This window comes from Pseudorca crassidens, chromosome 2, assembly GCF_039906515.1.
Source record: "Pseudorca crassidens isolate mPseCra1 chromosome 2, mPseCra1.hap1, whole genome shotgun sequence".
NCBI classification, from domain to species: Eukaryota; Metazoa; Chordata; class Mammalia; order Artiodactyla; family Delphinidae; genus Pseudorca; species Pseudorca crassidens.
Genome location: NC_090297.1, coordinates 107,254,050 through 107,278,027, shown reverse-complemented (window position 1 = coordinate 107,278,027; position 23,978 = coordinate 107,254,050). Strand labels below are relative to the sequence as shown.

The 23,978-nt window shown below is 46.8% G+C and overlaps 1 protein-coding gene and 3 non-coding genes across 4 annotated transcripts; 2 read left to right on the top strand and 2 right to left on the bottom strand.

The window, feature by feature from the left end:
- Nucleotides 1–2,197: 2,197 nt before the first annotated feature.
- LOC137211260 (neuroblastoma breakpoint family member 6-like protein) lies at nucleotides 2,198–8,635 on the bottom strand. The gene is made up of 5 exons (XM_067713550.1): nucleotides 8,458–8,635; nucleotides 6,311–6,413; nucleotides 4,008–4,243; nucleotides 3,015–3,066; nucleotides 2,198–2,243 (listed from the first exon to the last, which is right to left on the bottom strand). The coding sequence occupies exons 1-5, from the start codon at nucleotides 8,633–8,635 to the stop codon at nucleotides 2,198–2,200; spliced, it is 615 nt and encodes a 204-aa protein (XP_067569651.1).
- Nucleotides 8,636–16,176: 7,541 nt separating this feature from the next.
- Nucleotides 16,177–16,249, top strand: TRNAV-CAC (transfer RNA valine (anticodon CAC)). The gene has a single exon. It is a non-coding gene; the product is annotated as a tRNA-Val (tRNA).
- A 5,954-nt stretch (nucleotides 16,250–22,203) lies between these two features.
- On the bottom strand, nucleotides 22,204–22,277 carry TRNAN-GUU (transfer RNA asparagine (anticodon GUU)). The gene has a single exon. It is a non-coding gene; the product is annotated as a tRNA-Asn (tRNA).
- A 684-nt stretch (nucleotides 22,278–22,961) lies between these two features.
- TRNAH-GUG (transfer RNA histidin (anticodon GUG)) lies at nucleotides 22,962–23,033 on the top strand. The gene has a single exon. It is a non-coding gene; the product is annotated as a tRNA-His (tRNA).
- The last annotated feature ends 945 nt before the right edge of the window (nucleotides 23,034–23,978 follow it).

The window sequence follows — 23,978 nt, the reverse complement described above, 5'->3', positions numbered from 1 at the left end:
AGCAGAAAGTATACAGCACAGGAGTCACAAGAATGGCTTTGGAGGTCAGACAGCTCTAGGATGGAGGCATAGCTCAGCCTTGGGGCAAATCTATCAGAGCCTACTTACTCACCTATCAAGTAAGAATAATGGTACCTGCCTAGCTGGGCCATTTATAAGAAGTAAGTGAAGTAAGGTATATCAAAGCTCTTGAAGTCTGTGAAGCCCTGCACAGGAGACTGGTCCTTAGAGAGATACACATGGCCAGAAGGAGGCAAACTTGGGCCTCCCCTACCATTTCTTTGGTCAGGAATGCTGAGATGATGTTCCAGCTTTTCTGGAAGGCAGACATTGATGAAAAGGATTTCCTTCAGGTGCTGGCACAGGTTCTGGATCTCATCTACTGCAGCCATTCCCCCAGGACATGGAATGATGTAGAAGGTGGGAAATCCTTATCAGTAATGGGGTGGCTGGGGCCTCTCAGCAAGACCCCTGCCTTTCACCATTCTTCTGCCAATTCATCTTCTCATCAGGGAGCGCCAGGTAGCTTCCTTTAAGAGCCCTTAGGCTTTCAAACAAAGCGTGGCCCAGGGCCAAGCTCACTCCATACAGCCACCTCCTACACAAGGATCTGGGAAGTATAAGGGAGGTTGACACAAGGTGGGAAAACACTGAAGGCCTCTGAGTAGGTCTTGTCTAGCACTGGGAAAGGAGTGGCCCCCTCTTCAGTATGACTTTGTGGGTACTAGAAAGGTATTCCTCTCTCCTAAATACCTCTCCCATCTGATTTATGACTGAACATCTTTAAGAGATGGCAAAGACCTCCCTCTGCACCACAGGGTGAAATGGGAAGCAGGAGTGAAGATACCTTTGTAAGGGAGTGGACTGAGTAACAAAAGACACGTACTTATACCCATCTCTGGCAAAAAGACAAAACCTGATGTGGTTTATATTGCTATGAAAAACTCAGTTAACAGTGAGCAAATTAAGATAGTTTCATGCCTAGAAGAGAATATAAAACGTATTGTCCTCTAACAATCCAAACTTTTGTCCCCAAAGGAAAGTCATTCAAGTAGAGGAAAGGAGATGAAAGTTGAGGTCTTAGTGTGCACACACACACCAAGGAGTCTGTTAACCCAGGGGCTCTTACTCATGGAGGAGCTTCACTGGCTAGTTTGGGTTGGTTTTTTGGAAAGGGGCATGCTAGTGGCATTGCTGCTAGATTCAGCCATTTCTCTAGTAGATATGCTAGTTGTTGGTTTAGATTAGAATACTGCACTGAGACTAAACCCACAAACAAACAAAAATAACCCCACCAAATCTTGTGTTGCACAAAGAATGGGAACCCTGGCCATTTACCCAAGTGTTGCCAAGATCAGAGCCTTGGCCTTAGGGACACCACCGATATTCTAGTACTAAGATGGAACCTTATGGGGAGACGAGCCACCCGAGGGGAGATGGACACTGGTGCTTGAACTCAGGAACCATGATAAGTGGGCCCCAAATATGGGCAAGACTGCCAATATTCTTGGACAGCTAGAAAAGCCTAAGGGACACTGTTCCGGAACTATAAATAGCAAGAATAATTCAGAAAAGCTAAGATGCTTCATCTTAAAGAAGGAAGTTTATTAGACAGATTCCGTGCATGTGTTGAAAGGTGGCAGAGAGTTTGCCATGATCCCTTCACTCTCTGCACTCTGGTTTGCCTGGGGTTCCTCAGCTTGCATATGCCAGTGGGGGACAGAGGGACGGAGGTGAGGAGTGGACCAGGAACAATGCAAATGACCAGACTCACCAAGGAGTGAGTAAGTTTTTGTACTTAAACCTTGGACCCAGAACTGTGTTCAGCCTAATCACTTTTTCAAGGTTAGTTTTTAGGGACTGCCTGCAGAGATGATCTCAATCAGCGTAGACAGAGGTGGTGAGCATGTAAAAGCTACCGGAGCTTTATTATTTAGTCTTCTGGTTGTTGGGGGTTATTCTCTTTAATTGGGAGTACTCACTGGCTACATCCACAGCAGAGGTCGCCTCCTGCACATCACACACAAAGGCATTGCTGCTGGGAGGCTGGTGGGAGTCGTGGAGACTGGAATGAGTCAGATACCTTTCATCCAGTGAGTCCTCCAGGACTTCATTCACTTCTTCCTCCTGGAGCCCCCTGCTGAGCCTGGGTGGGGAATGGAGAGGAGGGAGGGTGGAGGGCAGGCGAGACAGGAGATTAAACTAAGGCAACCTGGAACCACAGCCTCCCAGCTGGTCCTGATCTGAAGCTCATGGAAGAGGCACCAGAAACCAAAGGGGCCATCCTCTCAGAGAGAGAAAGCATAACAATCCACTTCTGACTGGGGTTATAGTGTGCCTGGAGTTGGGGTAGGAGAGAGAGCAGCAAGTGTTCAGTGTACTGACTTCATAACGCGGATGAGGAAGTAGACTCAACGACTTCTCTAAAATACACTCTGACACATCGAACACACAGAGACCTGTAATATTGGCTTTAAAATGCTGTGGACAAATTTTATGTAATAGTATATGAAGGAGTCCATTGAATAATGGCTGCTGAGGCAATGTAACCTCCTAGGGCTCTTGCAGCTTTTAGACCTCTTTCTCTCTCTCTCTAAATGTTTGATATGATTGACTTTATTTTTCAAGATATTTCTGGCTATGAAACATCTGCCAACATATCTCAGGAAACTGTGCAGAAACCAGATAGGCATCTCACTTTAGCTTTTAACCATGCAGGTTTTTAGAAAATAGAAACCAGGGATCTCTGGCTGGTTTACCTTTAGGTCAGAATGACTTAGTTAACTTAGCTTGAGGAATTACTAAGAAATGGTAACTAATACAAGAACTGCAAAGAGAACAGAAAACATGGATTAATAGGACGTATCATTGTATGATGAACGAATGAAATAGGTACAATCAGCAGTTTCTGGTTTCTCCTGGATCTGGGACCTTTGGTCTCTGGGTCTCTTGCTTCTGGAATCCTCTCTAGATTTCACCATTCCATTATCAGCCCTTTCATCATTCAGAGTTACCTGGGTGCTAGTGGCTCCTGTCTGTCTTCATCCTTCCTATCATGATGATTTCCTGTGAACCAAAAATAGAGACGGCTAGTAGGAAATTGAGCAGGTCCCATTTCATGCCTTACAAATACAAGGGCCTATCTGACAGAGCCATAATACCCTACATGTTTGTTTTTTGTTGTTTGTTTTTGGGGGGGTTTACTTTATTTATTTTTTTAGAATTTTATTTTTTTTTTTATACCTACATGTTTGTTCATAACGCTCTGAAAGAATTATTCCAGGAGGGCTCAGGTCGTGTCTTTAGAGGAGTAGCCTGGCAGGCTTTCCTGAGCAACAATGAACACTGTTGCTGGTGTGGTGAATCGTCCCCATGATGCGTCCTGTTCCCCAGCACACAGGACACTTGCCCGGCTGTATTCTGTACTTCTTCAGCTGTAACCTTCATTTCCCCCACCAACTTGGTTGAGGCACCATGGTTGTGAGTCCCATTATTCCTCTCACACAGATCCTGCAGCAGCCACTGAGGAGTAAATACTTTAGGAGAAACCACCTGTTTCTAAGCAACTGACTGGACCAGGGGACCTCTGCATGCACAGAACCACAGGCCTGTGCTGTCTCCCTCTCTACCCCTGACCTCACTGGGCGGCCCTGAAGGAGCTGTGTACCCTCCAGGAAGTGTGAGGAATACACCTCATGTTCCTCAAAGTTCCCTGACGGTTGTTGCTGAGGTGTATCTTGCAATCATAATAAGAACCACAAGGGTTGGTCCAGCCATAACACTGGCTCCAAAACGGGAAATGTCTGTGGGGGCTTGCCTCGGGCCCAGGGGAGGACCCCCAGCTTTATCTAGCTGACAGCGTCACTATCCTTTGGCTGAGACTGGCACAAAACAGCAGGGCACCTGGCTAAAAAGTCACACTTAGAGTCGTGGAGGCACGGAGTCTTATGTGAAGCTAGGGCCTTGGGAGGAGCTAAGGGTCCTCAGACACCTGTAAGCCAACTTACCAGTGGTGAGTTTGCTGGCAAGTCTCTCTGCCAGCTGGCTTCCTTGGGCCAGTAGCTCACAGAATCTCTGTCTCTGGTAGTAGGTAACGTCAGTGCTCCTGAGGAGACTCTCAAAAGACTTGACTGTGTCCTTTGCATGCTGCATGAAAAAATAACAGACACCTTTCCCTTCCTGTAGCTTCTGTCGTAAGTGGGTCAGTTCTCGGGCCTGAGCCTGAATTAGGGGATCATATCTCCTAGAGTGGGAAAGAAAAGTAAAAGTGAAAGTCATGAATGATAAGTTATGGGAATTTCAGCAGAGATATCTCTTAGATTACTCGTAAGAAATTCCCCATGTTGAATTCTTGCACAGGTTGTGTCCCTTGCCTGTGACAGAGGGAATGAGTAAAATAACATTGGGTTTGTCTCTTTCTTTTTTATTAATTTTGCTTTAAAAAGAAGCCCTTTCAGTTCCTCACTTCAGTCCACATCCATTTCAAAGTCATATGCAACATCAAGCATTATGCAGAAAGTGTGTGTGGGCGGAAGTCAGGTACAGAAGTATTGGACAGGTACATCTGATACTAATTGAAAGGATGAAAAGAAAAATCAGTGAGAGGGTCAAGATGAAGAGCATTCCTTTGAATGACAAGAAGATAAGCCATAATTAGTAAGGAGGCACTTAAGAGTAACAATTAAAATTCTGAGTAACAATTGCATTACTCTATGCGGGATTTCACAGTTTTCTAATTATTGCACAAATATTTCTCATAGATTCCAATCTAGAATGTGAGCTCTGTGAGGCTGGAGACAGGGCCGTATTACCCAACTTAACAGTACACAGTAGCGTGTATACACCCAAGTAGGCAATCAGTTAATACTTAGAACCACGTAATCCTAATGCTAGACTAGACATTGTCATCTACCCCATCTGATGCCTGAATCTCCTCACCACTAAGTGATCTTCTACAGATTGTCTTTCAAACTCTATTCCTTAGAGTTCCTATAAAGTGTCAGAGGAGGTAAAGGCAGAGACCAGGGAGAAACAGGGCTCCAGACCTAGGCCTCCTTCAATCAAATATCTCTGCTTTAGTGGGTCTTACACAATTGAGCTTCTCAGATTTCATTTTAACCAAGGTTAAAAGACGTCTTAAATGCCACAATCTACCCTATGTTTGAAACTCTCTAAGGATGGGCAATGCTGGTCCTTGCAAATTAATAATTCATTTTGTAGGCAACAGCTGCTCAATTATCTATCTACTCAATGCCCCTCCCAGTTAACACTCCACATTGTCTGATACTTAGAAAAAAAATATCAAAGTTGGGGAGGAGAAACATTATTATCATGAAAGGTACTTCGGAAAACTGGAAATTAGGAGTGTCTTCTTGCCAGCCATGGCCAAGCCCCGGGCCTGTCAAGAGCAGAGGTCCTCGCAGTCCCCAGGCTGCCACCCCCCAGGGGCCTAGTCTTACAGAGGCCCAGCCCTGAGGCTGCATAACCTGGGGCAGCCACCATCAAGAAGCCCCTCTCAGGGGTCAGGACTCCTTTGCCAGCATGGATTCCTTAAGTCGGGACTACATAACTAATAAAAACCAAATCTAGGGCTTCCCTGGTGGCGCAGTGGTTGTGAGTCCGCCTGCCGATGCAGGGGACACGGGTTCATGACCCGGTCTGGGAGGATCCCACGAGCCGCAGAGCAGCTGGGCCCGTGAGCCATGGCCGCTGAGCCTGCGCGTCTGGAGCCTGTGCTCCGCAACGGGATAGCCCACAACAGTGAGAGGCCCGCATACCGCAAAAATTAATTAATTAATTAATTAATTTAAAAAATACCAAATCTAATATTAAAAAAAGATGACAATCACCACACTTATAAAAAGTAAGAACAAGTATAATAATTACAGCAAATATTTGTTGAGAGCTTCACATGTGTGACAGAGGGTTCTAACCACTGGTAATCATGCATTTAATCTTCATAACTCTCTGAGGTAGACACTGTTCGTATTTCCATTTTACAGATGAGGTAGCTGAGGTAACTGAGATGCTGGAAAGTTAAGTACATTTGCCCAAGGTCACACAGCTAGAAGCCACATTGCTAGTATTCCAACCCAGGCATGTGTCTCCATTTGATTCATACAGTATTTGAGGGAGAATCCAGAGGCCTAACTAGTCCACCATCCAGTTCCCACAGCCCCGCAGGCTGTCTTTGTCTAGTTCTGGGCCTGCCGTGTACATTTCTGCCCTTCTCCTTGCACAGATTTGCTCTTTATTCTATCAGCCTGGGCTTCCCCACTTCACACACTTTCCCACACAGCTTCCTCCTTACCCAAGCCTTGCAGCCGGTCTCATCTTCTCTGCCAGCTCCCCCTCCTCAAACAGCACTTCCTCCTCCAGCACAGATTCAATGAGGTCTTTGTACTCTTCACACTCTGGGGAAACAGAGACGCTGCCTCAGGGGAAAGCTGGACAGGCTGCTGGGTCACTCTCTTCAAGGGAGGAGGCAAGGTCCATCCCGGGGACTGATGTAACCTCGGTAGCAGGCTCTACGCAGGGATTTCCACATCTGATTCCTCAGCCTCCCCATGTTAGAGCTGAGGAAAGAGAAGCTCACAGGCAGGTACAATAACTTTCTCAAGATGATTCAACTGGAATGAAGCAAAGTCAGAATTCACATACCCTGAGTTCTGACTCCAAAGCTTTACCAAGCCTTGCAGCCTCTTAAGTAGAATATTAACCTGGGGCATGGAGTAGGAATTTCCCGTGTTTGGGGGAAGGCTCCAAGGACTGTAGGGCTGACAGTTGTCCCACACTGAGAGTTTCCGTAATCCCCCAATATTTCAAAGATTTAAAAAATTTTTTATTTATTCATTTATTTTTGGCTGTGTTGGGTCTTCGTCACTGTGTGCGGGGTTTCTCTAGTTGTAGTGAGCGGGGGCTACGCTTCATTGTGCGGGCTTCTCATTGCGGTGGCTTCTCTCATTGCGGAACATGGGCTCTAGGCCGGCGGGCTCAGTAGTTGTGACACACGGGCTTAGTTGCTCCGCAGCATGTGGGATCTTCCTGGACGAGCGCTCGAACCTGTTCTTAACCACTGCGCCACCAGGGAAGTCCCTCAAAGATTTTAAAGTTTATCTGGAGACAAACTCTGTAAAAATGTGTATGAAGGGGAAAAGTCTGAAAGACACATGCTCAAAAGCTAACGGTGCTGTGTGTTAGTCTGGAGGCAGAACTAATACACAGTGTTTGCCGAGGCCCTGTTCTAGTAGATTTTAGAGAATTATCATCCTGTAATCATCACCACTACCTGAGGAGGTAGACACTAGTCCTATTACCATTACAGATGTGGAAATTGAGGCAGAGAGAAGATAAACAACTTGGGTTTAAATCCAGGAAGTCTGGTGCCAGGGTACATGCTCTTAATCACTGCACTGTGTTACCTTTACACGAAGATGTTGGACAATATCTTTCTTCTTCTGCAGTTTCAAAAAAAGCTGTGTTATTATTATAATAACTGATACTAAAAAACCTAACATTCAAGGCTTCCCTGGTGGCGCAGTGGTTGAGAGTCCGCCTGCCGATGCAGGGGACACGGGTTCGTGCCCCGGTCCGGGAAGATCCCACATGCCGCGGAGCGGCTGGGCCCGTGAGCCATGGACGCTGAGCCTGCGCGTCCGGAGCAACGGGAGAGGCCACAACAGTGAGAGGCCCGCGTACCCAAAAAGCAACAACAACAACAACAAAACTAACATTCCCACACTCCAAAGCTTGCCTTTTCACTTCGTTGACAAGTAGGCTTTAATTTCTACTTTTCGGCCCATGTCAGTAAGTTGGATAGCAAATTTTATCCCCCATTGGTTTATTGAAGAATAATGGTAGAAATTTGAAAGCAAACTCAATTTCAGGGTCAGTAAGAATCCTCCCCTTATATCCCTGTCCCTCTCGTGCCCTCGCTCCCCTGTTCCTCAGTCACTACAGCTCCATCCTCCACTCTCTGTTACTGATGTTCTCATCTCCAGATATCTGTGGTTCACTTGGGAACAGAGAGCTTTAAACTCCTTTAAGGTAGGTGGGGTCTCCTATCACTTCTTTCTCCCTGAGTGCAGCTAGAACTGTGCTTTGCAAATGGGTGCTCATAAAAGTTTGAATTAAATCCTGACATGTTTAAGCCAACAAGGATCTGACACGTATTCCTGGCAGAGAAAAGAAAGTTTAGTGCCTGAACCGAGATCTCAGCCTCTATTCCTCCATACACTCCCACTGCAAACTTTACTCCTTTGTGCCTCAGTGTTTCCATCCTCTGCAAAATGAGGGTAAACTACCCACTTCCACCATTCTAGGAGTATAGTAAGGATGAGATTTATTTGATTTGATTGGATGAAGAAGAGAAAAGAAGGTCTGGAGGGTGTTTAGGTGCTTAGAGGGAAGATGGACAATCACGTATCACTTTGGTGACTGTGAACCCATAGGACTTACTGTATTTCTGCAGCTGTTTGGCCAGGGAGTAGGCAGTAGCTTGGGACATGAGGAATTTCTCTGTGAGGTCTTGAAAGTCCTGTTTGCTTTTTTCCAGCTGGGAGCGCAGATACTGGTTGGTTTCCAGGATGCTCATTTCACTTCTCTGACCAGAGAAAGTGGTGAGAGATACTGCCATGCTGAAGCTTATGGTGGAAGAAGTAGAGCCAAAACCTGGGGAGAAGAAACCCAAACAAATAATAAATTAAAAACAAGTGATGGATTCTGGTGATGGCCCCACTGCCTGGTAAATTACTAAAATCACTGAAGCATACAATTATATTGGGTGAGTTTTATAGTATGTAAATTATACCTCAATAAGGTTTCATTAAGTGAAAAAATGTATTTAAACAGGTGCAAAGAATGCAGATGTAATTCATTACTTAGTTCAGGCCAGACTTTGTCAGCATTCCACAACCGAGAATCCTTAACCACAAAAATAAGGCACAAGATGCCAAAGCTCAGAGGTCAGGCTCTGACAAGAGTGCCCGAGGGAGGACCCAGTGTGCAGGTAACCAAGCGGCGTCACAGTAACAGAAATGGAAGGTGGCGCTGTCATGGAACCTTGGGAGCCCCTGTCTTCTAGTTGCCTAGGCCACACTGAGACTCAAGGCCACCGGGTCTGTTCTGAAGGTCACCCCTGATGCGGACACCCGCTCAGCAGCTACTCTCAGTATCTTGTACTGAAACCACAGGTCTGTCTCTTTCAAAAATTTAATACTATTTTGTACTGTTTATTCTTGCAAGCATAGAAAACACCAAGGAATCGAGATTTTCCCAAATTCTTTCATTGTCTTAAGGACTGTCATGAAGACACTTTTCTTACAGAAAAATTGAAAACTTTTAGTTATATTAAGGGGGTAAATACACAGTCGAAATTATATTATTATTTTTAAAGGAATAAAAATGAAGTATTAGCCTAACTAGCAAGGAAAGGAACAAAAATGTGCAACTTCAAAGAAAGCAGAGAAAAGAAAATAATAAAGCAAAAAAATTTTAAATGATGAATCGAATGGTTGCAAAATGTTGTGAATATACTAAAAATCACTTAACTACATACTGTAAAATGGTGACTTTTTGGTATATGTAAATTATATCTGAAAGCTCTAATAAAAAGAAGGAGTCAGTAAAGAGAAAAGCAGTAGAATGAAATACACTTTAAAATCTGGTTCTTTTGAGAAAAAAATAATGAAATACAGTAAAATTGGCAACGTTCTGGAAAATTTAATCAAAGAAAAAGGAGAGAAAAAGAAACTTTAAAAAGGAAAAGGGATAAAATAAATATGAAAAAAATTTAAATTATAAATGAATACTACCTGTCAACCCTTACACAAATTTTAAAATTTCAAAAAAAGAAAAAGAAAAATTGAAAACTTTTAGATAGTCTTGGTGCTCTTCTTTGATTCTCTAGTTTTCTCCACACCATTTTAATATTGTGGGAAAAAATCCTGAGTATAATACTGTGCTCCGTGTGTGCATAATTAATTTATAAGGATTACCAGCCAGATTGTGTCTTATTTACCTTCTTGCTGGAGACCAGTGTTATGGTGGCTTCTTTTCACTCACTAGGGAAGCATGGTGGCTTCTCATTAAACTTGAAATCAGGTTTGACCTCCCTGCCTCCAGTCCCGCCCTCCTCTTCTCCTGTAGGTTGCTTTGTGTTTTAATCTGTATATAAGATGTCGTGCTTGTCACTTGTAAATGTCGTCCTAGCGCCACAGGGTTTCTTTCCAACTTGTCAAAGTCACTGAAATACTTTTATGTTTCTTTGAAAACATGCAGTGGCCACCTAATTTGGGATGACTTGGAAATGAATGCTGTTCCTTATGCCCAGAGCAGTTTTCATAGAACTCTGACTGATAGTTTGTGTTGACCCAAAGCTATTGACCTGTGGTTGTATTCTCAGCCAGAGCACAGTAAACATCAAGATCATGGGTCTATGGTTGTTGGTGGTGACCACAGCACTCCTGAGCAGTGGGATCTAGTGACATAGAAGCTGAGGTTTTAAAGAGGGGCACAGACAGGCAGGACAGAAAGTGATCTCCTGACCTCTGCTTACTTCCTAGGTATCAATTCGTCCCTGGTTTTGTGAGCCTGAGACTAGGGCAACTCCCCTGAAATATCTCTTCTCGTCAGCTGCCTAGCTTTTCCAGGCTGATGGCCTACACATGTGGGACCACGGCCACCTCCATAAGTTCTACTGAACATTCATGACAAAGTGAAGGAAGGAGGACAGACTACCCAACCCGCTCGCCACCCTGCTTCTAGCCTGTAGTGTTGGTGTGTGAGATGTCCCAAATTGTATATGACTTCAATCCCTGTAAATGTATTTTAGCTTATTTTATGTCTTAGTGTCTAGTCTCCTGGAGAATGTTCTCAGTGCACTTGAGAGAAATTCTATTCTGCTCTTGTTGGGTGAAGTGTCTATAGGTGTCTGTTAGGTCATATTATTTAAATCTTCTGTCTCCTTCTGCTCTTCTGCCTGGTTGTTCTATCCACTGCTGAAAGTGTGGTATTGAAGTCTCCAATAATTATTGTTGAATTGTCTGTTTCTCCCTTTGATTCCGTCAGTTTCTTCTTCATGTATTGTGGGATGCTGTTAGATGCACTGTGTTTAAATCTATTACATCATCCTGATGGATTAATCCTTTTATTGTTATAAAATATCCCTCTTTATCTCTGGTGACATTTTATTGTTGTAAAGTCTCCTATGTATTTTGTCTGGTGTTAGTATAGCCACTCCAGCTTCTTTATGGCCATTATTTGCAGAATTATATTACATTACATGGCAAAAGGCACTTTGCAGAGGTAATACAGTTGACCTTAAAATGGGGAGATTATCCAGGTGGACTGATCTAATCACAGGAACCCTTTAAATCTGGGTCAAGAGGTCAGAACTAGGGAGTTGGAGAGAGTCCAAGCTTGTGAGGGATTCAGTGAGGCTTTGCTGGCTTTGAAGGTTGGGGGAGCCACAGGCAAAGAAACAAATTCCTCAGTCCTACAGCTTCATAATTACTGCTACCTACATACATTCACTGACAACTTTAAAAATGCATTTAGAATGCGTGCTGTACAGATTCAGACGGATTCCCACTGCCTCTGACCACCCTTGTCTTCTTTCAGGTTACTGCATCTGTCGAAATTCGGGGACACAACTGCCAGGGCTTTGTTCAGCCTCTTCTCTTCTCTCACGTGTGTATGGCCCTCTGGAGCCAATGACACTGTTGAGGGCTGGGTGCTGAGCACAGGCTCCTGGTGTGCTTGGAAGCCACAGGCTCCTGATACATCTAGACTCTGAACACCACTCACCTGGAAAGCCCAGTACCCTCCTCTAGCTTCCTGTCAGCAATAAATAGATTAGTACATTCAAGCCTTGCCCTTCTGTGCACCCCTGAGGCCATGGCCTCTAACATCTCAGCCACTTTTGGATGGATATGTCCCACCCCAGGGCTACTCTCCTTCCTGGAGGTTCACTTCCTTCATCCCTACAGCACATTGAGAAGCTACTGGTGACCAGCCCAAGGGCCAGCTTGCAAATCAGGGTTAAACAGTGACCTGAGGATGCTTTGTCTAGATCAGCCAGAGGTGTAGGTGAATATGCCAAGGAGATTAGTTCCAAATGTTCTACACTACAGAAACACCCCAGAACCGACTTCCCATGGAATAGACAACCTGGAGCAGCGGTTGTTTCACCTCAGGCCAAGCACTAATCCCTCCAGGATCACAACCTGGCCCCCAAGGCTGCCAAGCTACTGTTTAGACAAACTCTTGAATATCTTTTATTCCAAAATCACGGCTGGGTTCTCCACAGTTTCTTCAGTTGACAGCATCATTGCTCCTGGCTGCTAGGTCTCTGCATGGAACAGACTTACCTGTGCAATAAACAGTCCAGCAGAGGTAGTAAAAAGGGTGACTCTTCTAATCTTGCATGCACAATGAAGATTCCCACACATGCTCTGCAGAGGCAGAAAATAAACTGTGGCAGAGTGAATGGCAAACACATACCTTGGCCAGGAGTCAACACTGGGTACTGCACATGAAACCGCAGATACTGCCATTGAACTACGGATGTTCTAAATTCAAGGTTGGGTGCAAGCTCATAACACTCCCAATAGTTCACGTTCTGCAACCACCATATCTGGACTTGGGGACACCACAGCTCCCAACTACACTGAGAGCCCCTGTGGTTTGGGAGCGTGGTGTGGAAAGAACCAACTGGACCAGAACTGCAACTAGGATCCTGTTCCTCCTCAAGGCTACAAGTTCCCACCTGGGGTCTGGAATCCAAAGCTGTGCCTGTACAAAGGTCAGGGTGCTCCAATGACACCTCTGAGACTTGACTACTAAGAATTCCCCAAGCCTAAGTTCCATAACGTTCCTCTAGCGAGTTTCCCTAGAGGGATCTTCAGGGGCCTCCATCCCAGCTGCCAGAGAACTGAGTTGAATGAATTCAGAAGTCAGAAGTTCAGGCACATCAGAGGACTGCTGTTGGTCAGTTACTCCTTTGATTAGTGTGGTCCAGATGCTTTCAGGACCTTGGCTGATAGCTGAAAAGCAAACATTCCAGTGGTGCAAACCTTTGGAATTTTGTCTTCCAAAAAAGGAGGCGGGGGACGGGAGGCTCCCAGAGTGAGACCCAGCATCTCCAGTATCATAAAGGACGACGGATGTGGGAACGGGGACGGCCTGGGTGGAAAGGCTTTCTAGGAAGGCCCCAGGGCTCTGAACGAAACTCCGGGTCTTTCCCCTAAAACCTGCGACAATTGCAGCTTTCCCGCCTTAGTTGATGACCCGTATGCTCAGGCCAAACACACATCTCTTTTACGCCGGTCTTTCTCTCACACCACACTTCCAATTTGTCAGAAAATCGTATTTTTTCTTTGATTAATTGAGCACTTTGATCCACACATATTTTTCTTGGTCTGATTTTGGTCCTCGACTCTCCTGAGAAAGGCGTGGAGATCGATTCAACTCGCGACGCTCGGTCAGCCCAGGGTTCAGGGTTTGAGACCTTTAACCTCGGGAGCGTGGGGCCGGGCCGCGCTTGAGACTTTTCTTGGCTCCGCCGGTCCAAATCGGCCTCTTCCGGGCCTGTCCTCGAGGGCCGGGGGCAGGGCCGGGCCGCCTCCGCGGGGCCCCTCTCGCCGGGTCGGGAGCCCCGCACCTCGCGTGGCATCGGAGGAGAAGCTTCGGGCGGCGTGGGTTCATTGGCCAGCGGCCCGCGAGACGCAGGGGCGCGGTGCGCGCGGGCGCACACGGCGACTTTGTGGTTCTCGGGCACCCGCTGCCCTTCCGGCTCCTCTCGTTCTCCTTCGCGGGCAGTAACCTCCGGGCAGGAAGACACAGGTAGTAGAAGGGCAGCCTCTCCTTTAAGTCCTGTCTACTCAGGACCCAAAAACGGTCTTGAAGAGACAGAGGGAGAGGTGGAAACAGATTAAGGGAAAAGAAGAAATCCTATGCGAATTCCTCATCTAAACGCACCCTGAAGATGAGGTCGTCGTCCGCAGGGACCGGGTCGTGCCGGCGCTGGTGAAGGTGAGTCGAGTTCCCCTGAGCAGTTGGCGCCAATGCAGACAACCTTGGCCAGGCGGCCAACGAATAAGCAGCCCCTCCGCCTCCCCAGATGGGCAGCACTTGATGGCAACCCAGATGGGTTGTTATGTGGACTTAATAAGTTCTTGCACAGTAAAGCCCCGAGGAACAGTGCTGGTCACACAGTGAAGCTCCGAGAAATCTGGTATTATTTCCACTTCTAACTGTACCACTGCTGACTTTCAACATTCCCCAGATAAATTAGTGTTTAATGGTTTAACTGATCTCTTCTGCCTCATATTAGTGACCTGAATCTGGAAAAGTGTTTGGTTTTGATGTTGATCTAAGTGGTGATCTAACTGCAATGGGGGACTGGATCCAACTTCATCAGTTTCTTGGACCTTGGACAGGCATGATGATTGTTCAGCTCACGGTAGACAATATTTTGCACATGCTTCCGGCAAGAAATTTCAATATACAGTCAGTTAAGTATTATAAGAAAAGTTCAAGTGTGTACCAGTGACCCAGTCTTTTTGGTTGCTTTTGTTTGTTTGTTTTGTTTGTAAGAAATAAAGGAGGGAAATATAATTTATCTGGAAGTTGTAGAAGATTTCCTCTCTCGGTTATAGTGCAGTGCTTGTAGCAAAGCAGCACTGACCCTGAAAACAACCAAATAAAGGCTGGCTTAAAGAAATTCTGTTTGAGGTCGTTGGAGAAATACCTATGCACCTAGGACCCCCAGGATCAGCGGGAGAGAGAGAGAGAGAGAGAGAGAGAGAGAAGCTTATTGGAATGAAACTGATTCTCTACCTTTTCCTCTTAGCGCATTTGCCAGTTCTCGGCAAGGCACAAGCGACTGGGAAGCTGGGGACAGAGCAGCTGCTGAGGGTCAGGGACAACAGCAACACTCTTAAGTAGTGTCAGAAATCTGGCAATCAAATAAAAGGAGGAGGAGGAGGGCAAGGAAGAAAGGAGGGGTGGAGGAGGGGAGGGGAGGGGGAAAGGGAGGAGGAGAAGATGGGGCAGGAAGAAGGGAAGGGAGATGAGAAGAAGAAGAAGAAAGAAAGTAATGTGGGCTGTCCACGTATTCAGACTTAAGGAGCCAATATCCTGGAGTGGCTTGATGAGTGTGTTGGATGCTTTCTTCAGGATTTCCCCTTAAGACATTTGCAAATTAAGCCATGCGCATGTATGACGCTATGAGGGCAAGCAGAGTGTGGCTGAAAGAGAGTGGAATTTCCACCAGTATCGTGGTACGAAGGAGATAAAAATGGAAGTTCAGAATTCCTCAAGGGGCAGGACCCAAGGAAACACCTCAGGGTCTCAGGTGGGAGCCCTAGCCGTCTAGAGCATGGCACTGTGAGAAAACTAGCCCTGGGCTGAGACTTCCCTGCAAATCAGCTCAGTCAAGGACTGGATTGAGGTGATCTTCCCCTCTGCTGCCTGCTGGGGGAGAGGGTGCACAATCTTCAGAGAAAGATAACATCATGACTCTATCATTTTTCACACAACAGGTTCATCCTTCAGTCACAATATTCTAGGATTATAAAGGAACAGAAGCAAGGAAAGGTGGAAGATGACTCAACAGATGATTGAGATATTGAAGTGAACAGGTAGGAACCTAAAGCGATATGTTTTAACTGTTCAGAAAATAGATGACAGGATCAGTCTTTTTCACCAACGGTAGAGAATCTTTTTTTTTTTTGCGGTACGCGGGTCTCTCACTGCTGTGGCCTCTCCCGTTGCGGAGCACAGGTTCCGGACGCGCAGGCTCAGCGGCCATGGCTCATGGGCTCTTCCCGGACCGGGGCATGAACCCGTATCGCCTACATCAGCAGGCGGACTCGCAACCACTGCACCACCAAGGAAGCCCGGTAGGGAATCTATTTTAAAGAACCAGTGGAAATTCCAGGAGCTGGGGAGTCAGCGGGGGCGACTCCTGCTCTCCGGTGCTTACTTGTGGAACTGGAGACACTGCGTTGGATGCGGGATCCCGAAGTTAAGCGAGGGCCTCTCAGGAGTTAAGTCTTTTCGCTTGAGGGGTCGCTGGTGCTTCCCGGTTTATTGTTCGCTTTAAAACGTTGGTGATCGTGATACTGGTGGCAGGATCTATGGTTTTCATGGATGCAGCTGATAGCTCTCAGCACCGTTTCCGTAGTGTAACGGTTATCACGTTCGCCTCACACGCGAAAGGTCCCCGGTTCAAAACCGGGCGGAAACAAATGTTCTTCCTTTCTGAAACTTGTACCTTCCCTTTCAAAAAAGCAAAACGGCCGAAAGGCAGGGGCTGAGGCAGCGGGCGCAGCTGCATTTTCCATCCCCAAGGGACAGGCCAGGAGTTCCGTTGCTGCCTGAGAGCCTGCTCAGCGCCAGGAGCCAGCCCTCCTTTCTCCGCTCTGAGTCACTGCGGAGTCGAGGCCACAGCCGGCTGACCCAAGTGCGCAAAGGACAAGGCTGACTTCGGCTCATTTTTACATCCGGAAATCCCCTCACCTCCGAAGCAGGCGCCTAAATCTCCTCTACACGCTGACACCTATCATGTCTGAAAACCAAGGAGTTCACTCCTGCGAAGCACCCTTGGCTTTCCCACACCTCAGCACACGCGCGGAGCACGTTGCGTGACAGGCCAAAAGAGCACGAACACGACGCCGCCCCGGGTGCTCGACCAAAAGACACGTAGATGAAGAATGTCACGCTCCACGAACTGAGCGGGTCGGGGAGGCAAAGGAGCCGGTAACGTGCAGTTATCAGGGGAGCCCCCAGAGCAGGGTCACAGATCACGAAGTAGACGGATCCGCTCATCACCCGCTGAGAGCCCAAATGGGCCCCTAATTTAAAAGGAAACTGAGGTTCAGAAAGAGAGCATGTCCTTGCGTCGGCCGCACGTAGAGCTAAAGTTAGACTAGGATGAAACCCAGCCAGTTACCTTGTGGCCTGACCTCAGAGTCCAGAGTCGCCCAGGTCGGGAGAGCTGAAGGGTGATGGGCAGCGGGGCAGCGACTTGGGCGCCGCGCACTACCGCGTTCAGCCTAAGGGGCGCTGGGAATCGCCTTCTTTTCTGCTCGGCCCTTCTCAGAAATTCAACCTTTACTGTCACAATTTTCAAGTGGAGAGGCCAAATTTGAGAATCTGTCTCCTGCGCGGCTCCCTGGTGGTCTAGTGCCTAGGATTCGGCGCTTTCACCGCCGCGGCCGGGTTCGATTCCCGCTCAGGGAAACCTCCTTTCGTGGAAGAAGAATCCGACTCTCTTTTCCTCCTTCATCTCAGAAACCTGATGGTTTCACAGTTTTCATTCAAAGACATCCTGCGATTTGAGTTCCAAAAACTCATTAAGACATTTGAAACATACAGAACACTTGAAATACAAACGTATATTCTGGACCTAACCGCGCAGAGTTAACATTTTCCCACATTTGCTTTCTCACTCTCTCTCCATATATACGAACTGCGACCCCTTTGGAGTAACCTGGAATCCGTTCTCTCCAGGCTTGTAGAGAAGCTTCAGGCGGTGTTTGATTCGGCTGTCCCCCAAGTGCAGGCCAGGCACATTCTGTGCTAGTAGGAATCGCCCCGGACCGGCTGCCCTCTGGTCTCCTCCCGGTTGCCTTGGCGGGCAGTGGGGTCTTGGGTCAGCCTGAGCGCTGGAACCGCCTACCTGGGGAAAGGCCCTTCAGGGAAGTGCAGCTGCCCCTCGGCTGTTGCCCGGCTCCCTGGGCCCTGCAGGGGGCAGAAAGGTGAAGGATCTTCCGTGTGGTGGGAGGATGAAGGGAGCAGGTGGGAACTGCGTTAAAGGGAGGGGGAAAGTTCTCAAGAGCTTCCCAGAATTGTCTGCATGGGTAGACAATTTTGTATGCATCACAAGAGTTTAAGAACTTCTGTCTAAACACTACTTTATGTTGTCTTCCGGATTTTCTAATGATGTGGAAAGCATTGCTGGCACAGTATTCTAGTGTGTACACGTCTTGGATTTATTTTCTCTTCAAAATGCTCATGACACTGAACAGCCTAAATTTCCTCTTCTGGTTTTACTGATCCAATAAGCAAAGTTTAATTCCAATAGCTATTGAAGTTTGTAAAATTTAGGACTATGTGTTCCAGTAAAATACATTTGCCCTAGAATATCTTTTAAATAAAGATTATGTCGCAGAATTCTGTAAAATCATAGTGAATTAATTATGTCAGATACAATTTGGGGGTAAACCGTTTTAGGCGTCACCCAATATATGATTCTAAAATGCACTTCTCTATTAGGATTCGGTTCGAGTTGCCATTTTAAGATCTATTGTTCCCTTTAAGTTCTCTGGCTGATATTAAATTGAGTTAATTACTATATAATCTTTGCCTGGAGAATATCTAATTAAGACAGGAAAAACAAAACACTGTCCAACTCAGTATAATGCAGCCGCATATTTTTATAGACTGCAGAGTGGTCAAAGTTTCACAGGTTAGGAGGAGTTGTGGGCATCTTTAGGGGATGATGGTGAACGCAGCCATCATGTCCCCTGAGGAAGAGTAAAACCCATGGCATAAGTGCTCCAGGAAGTAAGGAGCTGTCACTGGAGACCTGCTGTGTTCCTGAGGTGTTTGTTTACTATTATTATTTTTAAAATTCCCGGTTCTTGGTCACCTGCCTGCTAGAAATGAAGTCATCCATTTTCCCATTCCTTCCTATGCTTCCCGTGTTTCACTCACTGCTCCTGCCCTTAGGCTCTGGCAGGTGGACGAGCCTGACTGTGTTCCCACTGGGCTGCCCCTTTTGGATGCCTCAGGTGCAGGTGCAGTGGCACAGGGACTTTGGGTTTGTTCACAATTCAACATCTCTCCTGGAAAGGGGCCTGGCACCTCATAAGCACCGAATTAAGTGCTTGGCGATTGAAGGCATTCTAATGCAAGGTCCTGACACGCTGAACAGCAGAAGACAGTGGGTAAGATTGGGGGCAGCCTAGAGTATGAGGGACAGAGAGAGACAGAGAGACACAGGCACACCAAGACAGAGAGTGAGTGAGAGCAAGGGGGGTGGGGAGAAAATGTCCTATCAGATTTAGCATGTAAAAGCTGAAGAGCTCGGTTTTCTGCTCATGAGATTCAAGAGAACAACCATGGGAAGGGAAGGGAAGGCAAAAACACTAAGAAGCCAGGTCTGCACAAGATGCATTACCAGGAGCAATATCCTGTGGTTCCAACAGTTTGTCTCAAATAGGATAATTTTTGTACAAATAGCCCAACACTGTCCAGGAATCATATAGAGACAGTCACGGTCATGTTCATGCATGCTGGTGATATAGCAGGGAGGCCAGTCATTAGATTGTGTGCATCCAACGAAAGCAAAAATACAATTCAGAAGATAAGGGAAGAGGAAGAAATGTCTGGGACCAGAGGCTTCTCCCCCCTCCAGTCCATAAGCTGCTTGGCAGGAAGATATCTGGGGTCATTCTCGCCAGTCTACTATGGACCCCAGTAAGTAGGTCACCACCGGAAACAATTACAGTTGTTGGAAGACCTTCTAAACATCTTGGTAGTTTAGGTGCTGAATGTATGCAATAGGGTATCTCTGGGCAGTGCCCACATCGTCCTTCTACTGTACCTCTGGTTTACGTGAGTCAGGAGGGCAGCACTCTGCTTGTGACGTGTCAGTTAGCGATGCAGAAACTTTGTTGTGATGGCAAGAGTATGAAGAAAAGGCTCTTACTCTGCGTTAGAAAAATACATTGGGATACAAATCAGCCCACCTCCTATTTAAGTCAAGCTAGGAACACATAAAGAATGCCTTCAGCTTCTGGCAAAGGCGGAGTGATAGAAATCAGATTTACCTCCTGCCTGAAATCTCACCGCCGCCCAAACCACTATCCCCAAGAAATGAAAAAGATAAAAGACATGAAATACCAGTTTTCCAGACACTGTAAACCAGGCAGCAAAGGACAGCAACCCCTGAGAGATGAGACACAAACAAGGTGAGGCCTGCCACTGGCCCAGCTTACTGCTTTCAGAGAGTTTCCAGGCTGGGTGGGCACCAGGAGGGGCATCTGAGGCCAACTCCTTGGATGGTGGAGATGAAGCTGAGTGTTGGTAGGACAGCAAGGAAGCGAGAGTTCACAGAACAAAGATCCAGTGATAAGAGAGATAGACAGAGAATCCAGGGTTATGAAAGTGTCTCCCTGGAGCACTCCGCAGAGTAATGATTGGGGTATGCTTCTGAAGAAACGGCCTGAGGCCAAGGAAAGAAACTATTAAAAAGATCATGGAAGAGTGCCTGGTGCTCACACAGGACAGGAATTGTACTTGCTTCCCCCAGCCAGACTGGACTTGGACTACTCATAATTCGTGGGTCATTGGGAAGGACATTCAGGAAACTCTTGTTTCAGTAGAGGGAATAATGAGCCCTAGAATGACTGACCCCCAAAATCATGAAAGCAAGATCCAAAGGGATCCAACTGTTTACAAGTCGCTTAACTGTACCCCAGAACAAAACTCAAGAAGATTTAGAGGAATACCATAATAGCCAGTGCCCAAGAAGGGAAACTCTGACAATGTCTGGCATCCAATCAAAGAATGCCAGGCATGCAAAGAGGCAGGAAAACTTGAGGTGTGAGGAGGAGACTAATCAATCAAAACTGAGCCACAACTGACCTGATGTTAAAATTAGCAGAGAGGACGTTAAGACAGTTATCATGACTGTGTCGCATATGTCCCAAGAGTTAAGTAGAAATGTAGAACACATACAAATGGCCAGAATCAAACTGTAGACATGGAAATGATAACATCTGATATTATGTAATTCACCAGATAGAATTAATAGCAGATTAGGCATTGCAGGGGGAATTTTAAAAAAAAGAATAAAAAAGGATCGGGGAACGTAAAGCCATGAACGACTGACGGCATCCTAAAATGAAACTACATACAAAAAATGTTTTTTAATGAACATAGCATCACTGACTGGTGAGGTATGTTTAAAAGGCCCAATATAGGAGTAAGTTGGAGTCCCTGGAAAGACCAGAAGAGAAGGAACAATTTTTGAAGAAACACTGACAGAAAAATTTCCAAAGAGCCAAATGAACACTATGAGTGCAAGAAACACGAAGCAAACCACACTTAGCCACATCGTAATTAAACTGAGCATGACTCCATTGAAATAGAACAATATCTTCAAAGCAGTCAGAGGGGAAAGACACAGTACATACATAAAACAAAAATAAAGACTATGTCAGATTTCTCATCAGGAGCAGTGAGAAGACAGTGGAGCAACATCTTTAAAGAGCATGGAATTCTATGCCTCCTCCCCAAGAAATGTCTTTCAAAAATGAAAGTGAATAATGACATCTACAGACATACAAATGCTGAAAGAATTCATCACCCGCTGACCCACACTATAAGGAATGTTAAAGGAGTCCACTGACACCAGATGGAAATCTGGAGGTACACAAAGGGGCGAAGGACAACAGAAAAGGTATCTGCCTGGGAAAACACGTAAGATTTTTCTTATTATTTAAGTCTCTTTAGAAACATGGGACCGATTTTTCTAAAGTAATAACGGTGGATTGTGGGTTTAGGACACATGCAAAGTAAGATGCATGATGACAATAGCACAATGGCCGGCAGGGAAGAAATGCGAAGAGGTGTGGCATCGCTTGAAGGCAGACTGTGGTAAGTTACAGAAGTCTGTTATAAAGCCTCAAGCAGTCGCTAAAATAAGAAAAGAAAGAGTGAGACCTAATAAGCCAGCAAAGGAGCGGAACTGGAAGCATATACGAACCATGTCAGCACTATGTGATCGAGCAACTGCTTCTCCAGGACTCTTCCCTCTAAGAAGACCTTGTACAAGGGGCCAAAGATACCGTACAAGAAGGATGACTGCAGCATTATTTGTAACCGTGAAATCGTAGAACCAACTTAATTTCAGAAGTATATGGAAAGGGTTAAATAAATACTAGTACGTGCAAATAGGGACGGAAGAAAGTCCATCGTGAAAAGGAATTCATAAACTAACGAAGACAGCCGTACTCTTTCGAGGATTTCCAGGGATCTCTTCCGATCGCACCTTATGTCCTCGTGTTGTGAACACGACACGGGGGACAGAAGGGTAGTAGTGGAGGAACCTTTTTCGACCTTTATGGGAGAGGATGTGCAGAGCAGAAAGAACCATGAAGCCTTTACTTTCTAAAAGAAGCGGAAGAACGGCGTCCCCGGGTGGGCTCGAACCACCAACCTTTCGGTTAACAGCCGAACGCGCTAACCGATTGCGCCACAGGGACACACGTGCAAAATTTCTCTCTCACCTCATAGAAATCAAACACCGCATCCGCGCCAGGCGGAGTCACTCGCCTTTCGCAGGACAGCGACGCCGGCTCCAAAGCCTAGGACAACCGCAGACGTGGAGTCGATTCAGCGCGTTCTTCCCGTGGAAAAGCCGAGCGTCGGGCGATTCCGAAGGCAGAAGGGCAGCCGAGTGTCCCCGCCGCAGATGCCAGCGCCCCGGAAACGTCCCCGGACCTGAGCCGAGGGGTCCCCGAGGGAAGATGAAGGCCAGGTTTGGCTCCGTGACGACTCCCCACTCGCTCCGCGCGCGCCGCCCGCCCTCCGTTCGGCCGCGGTCGTTGGGGCCGAGCCGGAACCAGGGGCTGCGGAGGGTTGGTCCAAAGGGGCAAACGCGAAGACGCGGGAAAGAAGCCGGCGAGGTGGGCACGAGGACAGCTTGACTTCCCAGGAGGCCTGTGCAGAGGCACGTGCCGGATTTGGGGAGATGAGAATTGGGTTTTGGTTTGGTTTGGTTTGATCATCATGTACCAGAATTGAGAGGAAGGGAGTGGAACACGGAGAGCGGGCATGAGAGAAGACTATGAATATCGACATTTGTCCAGGTACAGCGCAGTAATTGGAATGATTTTACGTCAACATCGTAAGAGCAAGAATTCTTGCCGCCGCGGGGACCGTGGCGCGCCGTGATCGTATAGTGGTTAGTACTCTGCGTTGTGGCCGCAGCAACCTCGGTTCGAATCCGAGTCATGGCAACCTCCTCTGTCTCACGCGGCACGGCGGCTCCCCTTTTACTTTGTCTTGAAATTTGCACCGGCCTGGAGGCCAGAGAGCACTGCTTTCCCCAGGCCACCTGGCGGCAGGAGGTCAGGAGAAGGGAAGGAAACCCCACCCAGGCCACTCACCCCGTTTCTGAGCAGAAGGAAACCCAGGCCAGTGGTTTCTCTTCGGTCCTGCTCCAAAATAGGGAAGCCCGACAAGGAGCCTCTTTTGCTGTAACTGGTGAAAAATGTTGTTTCTGTGTTACTCAAAATCTGCAGGATCTTAAAGACCAGATAAAAAATTTTATCAGATAGGCGACTCCCCCTTGCCTAGACCTGTTTTGCTGGTTTAATCTTGGCTCCTGGGAATCTCTGCTCCGAGGACTTTTTCAATCCTTGGCTATTGTTCCCTTTAGAGTCACCGAAGTAACCTCTCTAGTGCCTTTCTATACTCTCAAGGATTTTAAGTGCCTGTCGGCAGCCACTCAAAAGACAAATGGTATCCATCAGGATTGGACAACTGGAAGACCTTAACAGTCACCGCAGAAATGATGATAACGGTGACTACAGCACCCTCCGCCCTGACGACCCAGCTAGTGGACACCAGCGAATATGTGTGATTCTTCTGCCTGACTGCATCAATGCTGGTACCCGAGAGTACCGTTAGACTGAGAGCATGACCAAAAGCGGAGAATTAGTAAAAATCAGACACAAATGGAGATCACACTTGAAACTTCCCTAGGCAGACAAACCCGTTTAGTCATACAAGGAAGAGCTCATTTAGCTTATTTTGCAAAACAAGTGAAACTCACCTTGGGCCACTTCTTGTTTATGCCTCTGAAAATCATAAACAAAGCCTAAAACTGTTCACCAAAATTGATGGGAGGTAACCATTTTAACCAATTCCCTATCACGAGGAAAACTCTAATGTTATAACCT

Excerpts from the sequence above, each read along its gene's own strand:
- LOC137211260 (XM_067713550.1), bottom strand. The coding sequence starts at position 8,635 with ATGGCAGTATCTCTCACCACTTTCTCTGGTCAGAGAAGTGAAATGAGC. Across the intron at positions 4,244-6,310 it reads AGACCGGCTGCAAGGCTTGG|GAGATATGATCCCCTAATTC; the intron begins GTAAGGAGGAAG and ends TTCCCACTCTAG. Across the intron at positions 2,244-3,014 it reads CAGGAGCCACTAGCACCCAG|ATCAGGACCAGCTGGGAGGC; the intron begins GTAACTCTGAAT and ends CATGAGCTTCAG.